General features: G+C 43.5%; 2 protein-coding genes across 3 annotated transcripts in view; both read right to left on the bottom strand.

The window, feature by feature from the left end:
- Positions 1 to 3,358, bottom strand: part of epb41l3b (erythrocyte membrane protein band 4.1-like 3b) — a 48,289-nt gene extending 44,931 nt beyond the window's left edge. The window contains exon 1 of one of the 2 annotated variants that reach the window (XM_068737696.1): positions 3,284 to 3,358. The gene's annotated coding sequence lies outside the window, so the exon portion shown is untranslated. Of the gene's footprint in view, positions 1 to 2,936; positions 3,173 to 3,283 lie in introns of those variants that run through there. The other variant, XM_068737691.1, reaches the window with a different exon arrangement.
- A 1,797-nt stretch (positions 3,359 to 5,155) lies between these two features.
- Positions 5,156 to 10,372, bottom strand: LOC137892864 (transmembrane protein 200C-like). The gene is made up of 2 exons (XM_068738266.1): positions 10,285 to 10,372; positions 5,156 to 7,357 (listed from the first exon to the last, which is right to left on the bottom strand). The coding sequence occupies exon 2, from the start codon at positions 7,322 to 7,324 to the stop codon at positions 5,756 to 5,758; it is 1,569 nt and encodes a 522-aa protein (XP_068594367.1). The 5' UTR covers positions 7,325 to 7,357; positions 10,285 to 10,372; the 3' UTR covers positions 5,156 to 5,755.
- Between the last annotated feature and the right edge of the window lie 1,781 nt (positions 10,373 to 12,153).

Below are 12,153 nucleotides of genomic sequence, written 5' to 3'. Positions count from 1 at the left end.
TAGTACTGATCTTAATTCCTAAGATAAAAAGGCAGAGATAGTCTTTATCACTGGCAACACTACATCAAAACACCAGCAGGAAATCTCTCTTGTAGAGGGATGTCTGCAGCAGAATGAGCTTTAATTATGAACCTGAATGAATGAATGATCCCGAGCCACAGAATGAAGAGTTTATCTTGTTATGTCAGCCTGACACAAAATTAAATAAACTTCAAAAAGGAAACTGCAAAAGGGAATACATTCCTCACAAGGTCACAAGATGTTCTCTACTGCAAGTCATCGAAACTGGCCTTTCAATTGTAACACCTAAACAACATCTTCAGATGTCATGACCTGATGAAGCAGACGCTCTTGTACATTATGCTGCATTCCAGTCAAAGTCAGAGTTTGGAAATTCCCTGCTGTTTGTCCATAATTACAACCTTCCTGAGTTCAAGTGGCCCGGCTTTGAAAAACCAGGCAAATAACAAAATAACATGGTCACCCACAGAATTTAAAGACACTTTCTTCATGTTACAGCTGTTATCACGTAATTTACTATATATATAAATATATGACAGATTATGCGAGCTGTAATTAGTGAGTGCAGATTTCCGCTTTGAATTTACAGCCATTTCTCTTTCGGTCTGTCTTCTTCTCACTGGCTCAATTCGAAAACGTGATGTCACATACTTCTATGCACCAATCAGGATTGAGCAACAAATCAGAGTCTGATGACAGTCGATGGGTTGTTTGGTCACTGTCAATCAAATCTGATCAAACCTTGGAAGAAAATACTTTTAATAAATAGAATTAAGCAGAATTGAGTCCTAAAACCCAGGAAATGAGTCAGCATTTCTGCACTTTCGGTTCCCTTCTCTCAAACTCAATGTTTTTTTGGAATGGGTTTTGGTTTGATGCCTGGAATCAAGTCTGTGGTTAACACAAGCTCAACAGATTTTAACATTTTGTTCTAACACATAACATATGCAAGTTAATATCCCACTCGTGAATTTTGAATCTTATATGTGTCTTAAAAAAGGCAGTTGCTAACAAGTGGCTAAAAAGAAAAGGCCCCCTTTAGTTTTATCAATATTACTATAACAATGCGTCAAAATGATAACGTCTAATGTGAACGAGGTCCCTCGTAGTGACAAATATACAGAGAATTATCCCCCAAAACCTGCAGCTCCTGCTTTAAAGTGAGTATCGGCTCATTGTTTAGCTGTATGGCCCACAACTGCACTGCTTTGGTTCACTCTCACTGCTCTCATAGCGTCGCTTTCGGGCGCATCAGGGAGTTGTTTTCAGAAAACGCTGTAAAAAAACTCACCGTATACTTGCTGCGTAGCACCGAACAGCAGACAGACACAGTGAGGGACGAGCTGGTGAGCATAGTGGAGCACTTAGCTGCTAAAGAGACATTTCCCTCAGGAGTTGGTAGAAACCAAAAGCAAAGCTATAAGAGAGCTAATATAGGACTTCTACTTTCCAGGTGGACACAAACAGACTACAAAAATGTGTTACCATTCTGTCCTGTAACTGTAACTGTTTGCTAACCAGTTTAAAAAGGTGATGATCACATGTTTCCACTGCTCCCAAGAGGTCAAACCACTTTACGGTTTACGGTTTTAAATCACATTTTCAGTGGCTTTTAGGGGCTGTAATGTTATTTCTGACAATTATATCTCTGGAACGCAACATAAGAGCTTTGGTTTCTGGCTTTGTGAGAGAGTTTTGACTATATTGAAGTACAAGTTGAAGGAGCAACCAAACAATCTTCCATCTGGGAATCCACTGTGAGTCTTTAAATATTAGGGCAATTTCAAATAATATAAAATCAGTATGGAAGGACATAACACTACCTCCCCTGCTTATATGGCGTGACATACTACAGGTGCATTTTGCATAACAAGATCTAAAGACAAGTAAAGTTAGTCACGGTGACAGCAAAAGCACCAGCTCAGCATTTGCTTATAATCATCTACTCGTGAATGCTTTACAGAGAAACATGCAGCGCTGTACATGCTACCACCAGCCAGTGAACATGACAAGTCCAACAGACTTTGCCCGTCCTTATCTCCCTGGTCCTGTACAGTCAACTTCATTAAAACTACTGAACTATGACAGCGACCATGTGGCCATATAAAAAGCCATAGTCCATCTTGAAAATATATAATACGCCTTCATTACAGCCATATAGATGTTGAGTCATTACTAAATATTTTTAAATAATCACCGCACAGTCAAGTTTCAGTAACTCTTTTAGTTTGTGTGTAAAAAGTCCATGAAAGAGAGTATGAAATCAAAGAGCTCTTCATCCATTGATTCACGCACATTTCTATTTTGGGGAGAATACAAGCGGAAACACATGCTGTGATGACTTCCCATTTCCGAACTGTCTGCCTGTGCCCAGCAAAGTTTTGATCAGGTCAGTGTGTGTGTGTGTGTGTGTGTGTGTGTGTGTGTGTGTGTGTGTGTGTGTGTGTGTGTGTGTGTTCCTAACTGAGGCTACCTTTGGGGACACATTACAGACTTAAGATCAGGTTGACGATGATTTTTGGTTACGGTAGGAGTTAGGCAAGTAGTAGTTTTGTTTAGGGCAACACTCCAGTAAATTAATGTAAGTCAATGTAAGGTCCCAAAAAGTGACCTAAGTAAATATTGTTGAGGGTTTGGTTTAGTTATATTAAACTGAAGTCGTTTTTGAACTTTTCTTTTAAAGAGCTGCTCCACCAACCTTTTGCACAACACAGTAGTTTGTGATCCTAGTGACCCTTGATCCATAAAATGGCACTTTGGCCTTCTGCTTGACCTTATAGCCTTAATTAGTGCCGCTGAAACGGATGTCTCTTTTCATACATCCAGTCACACACGATCTTTACCGATTACGTGTGAACTGCCTCAGTGTATACGTGACATACTTCCCACTTTCGTGAACAAACGCGTGTACTCACCATATCACAGTCCCGAGTCACAGGGGAAAGTAGCAGCAGGCGCGTCAGCGTGTTGAAAACCCCGGCGTTTGAAACAGACAGAGAAATGAAACAAATGAAAGAAAACATTTACTGACTGATTGGTTTCAGGAAATCAAACTTAAAACAATGTCAATAACCGCTAGCTGTATGTTTGATGCTGCCCAAATTATTTCACAGTCAAGTGTTGATACGTAGGGAAGTTGTGCAGCGCACAAACAACTGTAATAAACGCGTTACCTGACTATAATGACAAGAATCAAGTTACTTAAACACCAGCTGACACCAGTGTGTGTGTGTGTGTGTGTGTGTGTGTGTGAGTTTGTTACCGGAGACTAGGAATCCCAACGCGGTGCTCGTCCGGGTGAAAAGGACCAGACACCTGTAAGCGCCGACTTTGGCAAACCTTCCCAGAGACGGGGCCGAGCTGACCCCGCCCCTCCTGCCTCAGAAACCGGCCCCCATAGTACTTGTGAACGGGCACGCCCACGGTGACGACGCAGGCAGCAAAGTCCCAGTGCCACCTGGTGGAGCTTTGCAGGAAGAAGGACGGACGTCTGATGGTCATCCATGTGTCACATGACCACTAGATGGCCTCATTAGCTTGAGCTGCATTTAGATGCTTCCTGACAAAAGTCTGCAAACCAAAGTCAATGTTCCTGCACGATGGCTGAACTTGTAGATAATGTTGATTGCAGAGTGTATTTCCTGCATTTAGGCTACTGCTAAGAAGTAAAATGAATGTGAAATTCATTGGTGGAAGAAGTAATCAGAGGCTTTACATAAGTTAAAGTAACACCTGGATGTCAATGTACACTATTATATAACAGCATAGCCAGTAAAAGCCTTGTATTCAAGTATTATAAGCAAGTAAGCTACGAGCATCAAAAACAAAAGCACTTGGTGTTTGTGTTATTGGATTCTTTTTAGTGATGAATTAAGTGTTTTAATGTTATTGCTGGTCAAAGTGGAGCTATCTAAACTGTTTTATACTTGATGTTTCTCCTAGCATATAAGGTAGTTTAAATCTGTAACATCACATAGGCCCACATAAGCTAGGCCCACACCGAGCTAAAACTAAAGCAGTCTAATACAGCAGTCCTGCGTTAAATCTTTAACCCTTTTTCCTCTTTCCTCTTTCCTCTCCTTCCTTCTTTCTTACTTCCTTTGGTTAATATTATCTTCCCTTTCACGCTCTCTTCTACACACCCATGCGTACTACAATATGTGTATATGTATCATATGTGTCTTCATGTTGATCACTTGTATTGCGCTACTGTGTAAACAAAAAAATAAACAACATTTACCTTATTGGCAACTCAGTGCATTTTGTACCACCTTACAGTAAGATGCAAAGTAACTTGACTGCAGTGCACCTGTCAAATACATGTAATGGAGCAAAAAGTACAATGTTTACTCTTAAATGTATTGGGTAGAAGTATTAATTAAAGTAGCAGAAATTAGAAGTAATCCAGAAATGTACCATAACATTTCACCCAAGTGCTACTTGAATACATGGACTTTGTTCATTTCCATCATTGAAAGCTATGAGCAACGTATTTGCATAACAATATGCATAAGTGCAGAAGAACCACAAACAAAACAGGTGACAAATTAAAGAAAACCTCTGATGATTGCATAATAAAACATAAACATAATGATTGCAGATTTTTCCATACAGGGCAGGAATAGTAAATATAGTGAACCATATGCTTTTGCCTTCGCAGTCTCCAGATCTCAACCCAATTGAACACTTGTGGGAAATGTTGAGCTTGTTCTAAAAACACCTTGTTAAGACGCGTACAGTATACTAATTTTTCTTTTTTGTCACCCATCTGAATCAGCAGATAAGCCTCTGTTGATTTCCACTTTTTAACCGTGAAGCCAATTAATAAAAAGGCCGTTGTAAATGTCACTTATAGGTTACTGGTCTCAGTTCAGTTAGCACGGACAGTGTAACATCAATACCACTGCAGTCTTTCCCAGTAATGAGAAGAAGTGCTGCTGTAGTGCAGGAAGTCAAAATCTATACCATCTGCAGGATTACCACACACTTAACCACTCACAGTCCCACAGCTTTTCATTTGTTTCCATTTATTTTTTCTAAAGCCTATATGGAGCAAACAAACTATTGGCATCTGTTTTACTTCATCTATTATCAAACCAGGACAACTACGAGACCCGACAGGAGGAGTGTTACAGTCAAGTTTATTCAACCATGAATTTTTCATATAAACAAGTGTGCACAGGGAAGACCTTGTCCTCAAGGTCCTGATCCTAAACCAAACGTCTACCTGAGATTCAATTCAGTTCACCTATTCACGTGGTATTCACATAACGATGCAGAGAAACAATTCTAGACTATTTATTTTATCTGTGGCATATTTCAATGCTACAGTACAACATGTCAGACAGTAGTTCTCAGTGACAGTTTTGGCAATTCTACAGGCTACATTGTTTGCCCTACTGTTTTACAAAAGAAAAAATGAAAACTCATCAGATCAGATTTTCTGTTTTTTTTTGTTAGAAATCTCTACTAAATCTTCTTACAAGTCTTTAGTATTGCTCTTGCTACATTGAAAAAATAGAAAAATTACATCTGAATATTGAGCTGTGGATGTGGTATTTATAAAGAGCCTTGCTCTTGAGTGTTCATGGCTATGTTTTAATAGTCCTTAGCTGCTTACTCTCCAGATTTCCATTAATCTGTAATGGCCAGCTTCACGTCAGCAATCAGAGAAGAAGGTATGAAGCAAAGAAGAAGACATCAAAGAGTTTTCAGAGGCTCGTCAGCAAAAAGTCTAGGATTCTGCAGAGGTGACGGATGTCATCAGACTGTCCTCTCCCTGAGCTTCTTCCTCCGCTGCTGCTGCTGCGTCTGTGTCTGTTGCTACTTCCTGTTCGGTTGCCACTAAAGAAGTGTCCGTGTCGGGAGCTTCGAAGGACTCGCCCCCCAGATCAGCCAGTTTGATGTAGCCCTTACTGTTGGAGCGCTCCAAACGGGGGCAGCTGAAGCGCCTGGCTCTGTCGCCTTGACGGCACACAGACACAGACAGGCTGCAGCGGCGTACAGACCTGGGCTGATCCGTGAGGGAGTTGAGCGACATTTGTGACCCCATTGCCCTGGCAACAGGCGATGGAGGAAACAGCTGGGTCCACGGTGGCTGAGGCTGAGCCTGTGGCGCCCCCTGTTGGTCAGCTGTGTCCGCGGCTATGTCCTCGCGGCTCCGACGGGGCTGGGGGGAATCCGTCGTCGAGGCGTCCTCCTCCTTGGCGTCCGTCTCGTCAGTCGGGCTGCCGCTGGTTTGTCCTTCCTCGCTGATGGTTTCAGCAGCGGCCTCGATGACGACCCCTTCCTCGGAGCGTCCCTCCGCTTCCGTTCTCTGAGACTCCTCCACCTCACAGTTGTTCAGTTTGATCACGGGGAGGGTGAAAGCGTTTACAGAGGAGGTGACGATGGAGGTGGTCTCCCACTGCCGGGGCTGCGGCGCCTGCTCGCTGCTATTGCTGTAGTCTTTGTAGATGCTGTAGACGGTGTCCGTGAAGGTCTGGACATCTCTGGACCAGCTCCGAGGCCTGCTGGCCAACGACGGGCGCCTGAACACGTCATCGCCGCCCAACTCGCCCTGGATACCGAGGCCAGTGGAGGGCCAGGAGCTGCGAGTAAGCGCCCCGCTCACAGGGAACTGGCCCGACTGGACCTCGGCACTCCTCGACTGAGTGTAGTTCACCAAACCGTTTCGAGGCGAGTACTCCTTCGACCGTATGCTGTGTAGATCTATAACTGTGGAGTAGATGTCCCTCAGGTTGATGATTTTGGTTTTCTTGTCTCGGTTTTCATGGAGGACTGCATTGGCGCAGATGAAGAGGAAAATGCCGATTCCCATCACCAGCGGTCCAAAGACTTTCAGATTGTCTGAGTACAGGTAATTATTCAGGAAGTCACACAGGAAGCCACAGTGAGGGGCGGGGTCGGGGGCGCTGCTGTTAGAATGGCTCTGGTTGAGTGAACCGGATTGTCCGGAGGGAGGCTTGTTACGGGTCAGGTTAGAGGGAACAGGCAGACTCTTGGAGTAGCTCATCCTGTTGGTTTGGTATCCTCCAGTTCTGCGGCGCTCCTGGTACTGCTGCTGGTTTTGGCTTGGCCAGTAGCCCAGTACCGCCATGGAAATCCCAACCATGAGAACTATAAGTCCCACGGCAGCCACAAAACCGGCCGGGGAGCACAGGTTGAGCTTCCCCTTCACCACCACAACATCGTTCTTCTTCTTTTTCTTGGATTTCCGCTTCCTTTTGTTTTCCGCCCGGTTTTTGGAGCGGAGGGAATCCTGGCGCCGGTTCATGCGCAGCAGGCCACCTGTGGCTATCATGGTGACGATTGGACCGCAGGCTTGTCACTCAACCTGGCGGGACACAAAATAAAAAAGACAGAGTATTAGTTTAATGATTAATGATTTACATGATAAGAAAAGGGTTTAGACATTTAGAGCCACAGAGTGAATTTGTTCATTTCACTGAGAGATTACACATGTAATCCAGATTTACCATACATACAAGGATTATCAACCAGGCAAAGCTGGCAACTAACCCTCAGGGACCTCGAAGGCCGCAGGTTCGCTCTGAAACAATTACTTAGAAATGTGTTTGGTGATAAGCACTACTAAAACATGATATAAACTGAAATGTTAAGGGATTTATGGTATGAAGATCTAGTTATGATACCATCTGAGGGCCCTGAGAACCTATTTTCTCTTACAATCAGCGCTGGGGTCCAACATGAAGACACATATTTCTGCCACAGTAAGAACAGTTTTGAGAGACTATTTACGTATTTCATTTTTGTCTTTGCTCCTCTTACTGGTTTGACATGGGAGGGAGTCAGTTGGAAAAACACAATGTCACGTACTTCCGAGGATTTAGTAACATTGGAATCACAATCTGATGACAGTTAGTGGGTTGTTTGTCAACCACATCTGATGAAACAATACCCACACAGGCGTGAAGCCATTTTTGAAGAGTTTAAACTCAACAGCTGCTGTTTTCAAGTTGTTGTTTTTTTTTTTACTTTTTTTTGTCATGAATATTTAATGATATAGAGAAATACTTGAAGTTAAGTTTTCTGGGGCTTTAATATACCAGCGTGGGAATACTTGTTGGTTTCTGGGGTGAAATGGGTTGGATGGGAAAAGGGGATTCAGGATTCAACGATGCCAGGATCCACTATGCGGCCCTGTATGAGATTACCCTACAGGTAGAGTGTACACTGCTTCTTTGCACCAAAGGCAGCTGCAATATTAGTCATCAGATGGTCAGTAAACCAACAGATGACATCCATCTGCTGATGCTGATGCTGTATCTATAAATACAATGACGTAAGAGAAACAGAGACATATACCTAAGTTGACAGTGGAGAACAAGGAGTGCTATTTATCTATATTCAGCTGTGCCGGTGCGATATCAGCCTATGAAAATGTAATGTGTCCAGACAGGAGGCCAGCGGGCATGTTCTCTCCACCTCACTCTCGCTTCCATACTCTCCATCCCTCTCTGCCTCTCCTCTCTCGCGCCAACCTCTCCCACCAACACTCTCCCCTCCTCCTGCTTTCTATCCAAATCCACTTCACTGTCAACCAAACGCAGGCGTGCTTCAAGATGACGGCGCCCTTCACATATACAGCACCTCACAAAGGGCAAATGTGAGCCATTTGTTTACACACCAACACTGTCTGCGCCACGTAAGATGTTTGCATTTGTTTTATGATTATGCAGCCCAATAAGTGGGAGCTTCGGTCCAAAGGGCAATGAAGGCACAAACACTCATCAGGATTACAGACAGCTGATGAGTTCCAACCACATGTGGTGAATGATGATCGCAAGACAAGGCTGATTAATTAGACTCTAGCATTCCCTCCTTGATTGTGCTGATAGCTAGGTATTTAATTTGACTAATCACGCCTAATTGTGTATGACTTAGGGCTTAGGTTCATGAATAACTTATTCCACAAATTCCTTGCAGAGAAGCAATTAAAAAGACGTGTTTAGAGATTGCTCTGGGTGTTGCTCTCTCAACCTTAACAGTCCTTGACATCCCTTTATGATCCAAGTTATTACAGGCAGTTCCCACGTAAAAGTAGAACACATGGGCTCTGCACCTGAGCCTCCGCAAACAACCCACCGGTACTCAACTGCTGCTTATAGCGACTTTCTCACTATATCGCATCCGACGAGCACTCAAATGCCTCCCGGGCGAGAGAGCACGTCAACCCGCACTAAAACTGATAGAGCGTGGGCGGACCCGTGTCTATGTTTGAAAGGAGAAGGGCAGCAGTAACGTGGACACAGAAAGTGGGTGTGGACAAGTCGGACTGTGTCTCTGTCTGCGGTGCTGAACAGGAAGCTGCCAACTCCTCGGTAAACGTCTCCCCGAAGAAGCCGCTCGTCTGGCTGGATGGAGGGAGACGAGGCTCGGTTTTCGACGCTCAGTCCGTCCAAGCTGCGGGGGCGCCTATTTTCGCGCAATGTTGCATGAGTAATCGACTGTTGACATTACAGCGCATCTGTTTCCCCTTCTGTTAGAAAAAAAAGAACGTGGAGCAAAATACGAGGTGCTGTGGAGGTTGAGACCTGTGCTCCTGAAAATGTCCAGAGCCACAGCGACGCATCTCGCTCCCGCACAAAGCCAAACACTGTGTTTTTGGGGCTCACAAAGGTGCAGACAAGATGACAAACATCCGCACCTCTACCACGGCCTGACGAAGCCCATGCTTTCATAACGGTAGAGCTGTGAGGTAGTAATTATACCTTTATTCAAACGCATGATGCCAGTGATGTAACTCATCACAAATCGGTATTTCATTGCAACATCAGAGCCGTTAAAAAAAAAAAAGTTTAACTGGATAAATAGATCCGCCTTTGACATATTGCTCGTTCCCCCACCTTTTTTTTTTACTTTATGTCTCTCGCATATTTGACAGATGTAGCAAATATCTAAGACAGACCGACATATCTCCATAAACTGCAACAAAATCATGATTTTAATCTCACGGATACAACAAGACTAGAGGGCGCATTGTTTCAAGTCTAACGCCTCTCTGACATCAAAACTCTTGTCCGTCGATTTATTCGAGATACAACAATAACGCTCCCCAACTAAACCCGTTCTGTTGCACAATTAATAGACTTCCTAAACCCCGTTCTACCTCGATACAGCCTGATAGCAGTCAATGTGGAATCAGACTAAGAAGCACGGATATTCAATTGGGGTGGGGGGGCGGGGGGGCGCAGGAGGTACAAACAAATCAATGAAATCATAAAACATCGAATCTCTTACCAGAAATTGTGGCTTGACAACGAAGCATCTTCAAAGGCGCACTCCTCGTTCAGCTGTGCATGTCGCGGTGCGCCACTTTGGTGCCGAGTCTGGAAGAGTGGTCTCCAGTTGGCCGCGGACTCACAATAGACCGGCAGGGGCGGGCCAACTGCATTTTCATTGGTGGTGATTATTGGGCAGCGTGAAAAAGGAGGGCTGCTGAGGACATTTATCATACTGTGCGTTATGCTCTTAACCCTTCCACATCTTTTGTTCCTAGATTGTCTTACATGTTTGGACACAAAATAAGCAGTAACCTGCTGAATGAAAGTTGCATAATAATCGCGTATTATACGAATGCCAGTTGCATTTTTGCCACAGTCTATAATTGTGGTATGATCTCAGAATTTGTATGGCAGCGATAATAAGGTGCATGCACCGGACACTGCATGTGCATATCTCTGAGAATTATAGGGGGGGAAATACAAAGCATTAATAAATGACTGTGTTATGAGTTTCAAACTGCACATACAGTGCAGGTGAGGTCAGAGAAAGGCAAATTCAAAAATACCAAATCCATCATCTCTAACAGCATGTGCTTTCCTCTCCCTACCTTTCTCCCTTGGGTTGCATTGCTATAATTGCTCGTATGCTGCGTCCCAATGTTTAACAGAATGAAATATGACAGAGTCCAGATGTGTCTCAGTGTTGTGAGACAGGAGACAGAGGCAGCAGCTACACACATCGCAGGAGGGGGAGCAGGAATTATAAAAGCTAGCTGATGCTCCAGAGAGCTGACTGCGAATTTATGACCCAGAAATGTGTCTTGTTTATGGCATAAATTAGAGGAAAGGAACAGAGAAAACTAAAGTGTGCATGCCGCAGTTGGGAGTCAAAGTATATACGGACATGGCGAATAATCCGGGGGTTTTAAAGAGCTGTCTTTAATCCGTGGAGTTAACCAGTGTTGGTCTGGAGGTCTGGAGCAGCTTTTAGTATAGCCCTAAGCTTGTGCAATATAGGAAGGCACTGACACACAGCAGATGTTTCTGAGCTTCTGACAGGGACTTAATATTTCGTAAAACTCTGTTACTGCGAACAAATACTCCAAAATATGTTGTTGGAACATATCCAGGAGAGAAAGACAGTAGCGATTATGACAAAACCATTGAGTAAGATTAGTTAACAGCCTGTAGAAATAATATGATTCAAAATACTCAACTGAATATAGGCCAAGTGTTTGCACAGGTGGAAGCCTCACCAGCCTGTCCCAACTGTCCTTGTACCCTTATCTCACTCATTTAAAGTAGCTGGATAAGAGGCTCGGTGACAAAAATGCTATTTTTACTGTATCATTTTATATTACACTCTCTTAAAGTGTTACATACATTTGGAAATGAACTCAGTTTTAAATGCAGAATCCAACCACAACCATACAAGTCGACACCCTTAGTCACATCATCTGCACATCCCCCCCATCTCATATTCAAGATATCCCTCAAAATCTCTTGATTCCAATCACTTAATCAGTTTGAGAGCACACTCACATGACATATTTTCTATTTCCTCTGTATTTCAAAGAAAGTCTGATTCCAAGTTGCCACTCACAAAACGAGGTCTTGGATTCACTGCGAGCTCTCTTAAATGGATCTTTGTTGACAGTGGCTAATCTGCTCTGTGCCAAAGATGTGCCAGCACCTGTTCTGTTTAATTAATTGAATACATAAAAGAGGAAGAAAAAAAACTTGAATTCATTAGTCTTTCAACAATGTAGGACAATGGAGAAATAAGTATGTTATTGGCAAAAGGCAGCTTTTGTGAAAAACTCACGTTATTGCCATCTCATTGTTATGTGAAGTATAGTTTCCGTGACCTACAGGTGAAAGATTG

The sequence above is a fragment of the Cebidichthys violaceus genome, unplaced genomic scaffold, assembly GCF_023349555.1.
Source record: "Cebidichthys violaceus isolate CVI_PGR_0920_01 unplaced genomic scaffold, fCebVio1.0.p SCAF_8, whole genome shotgun sequence".
Classification (NCBI taxonomy): Eukaryota; Metazoa; Chordata; class Actinopteri; order Perciformes; family Stichaeidae; genus Cebidichthys; species Cebidichthys violaceus.
This window is presented reverse-complemented; position numbering and strand designations above follow the sequence as displayed.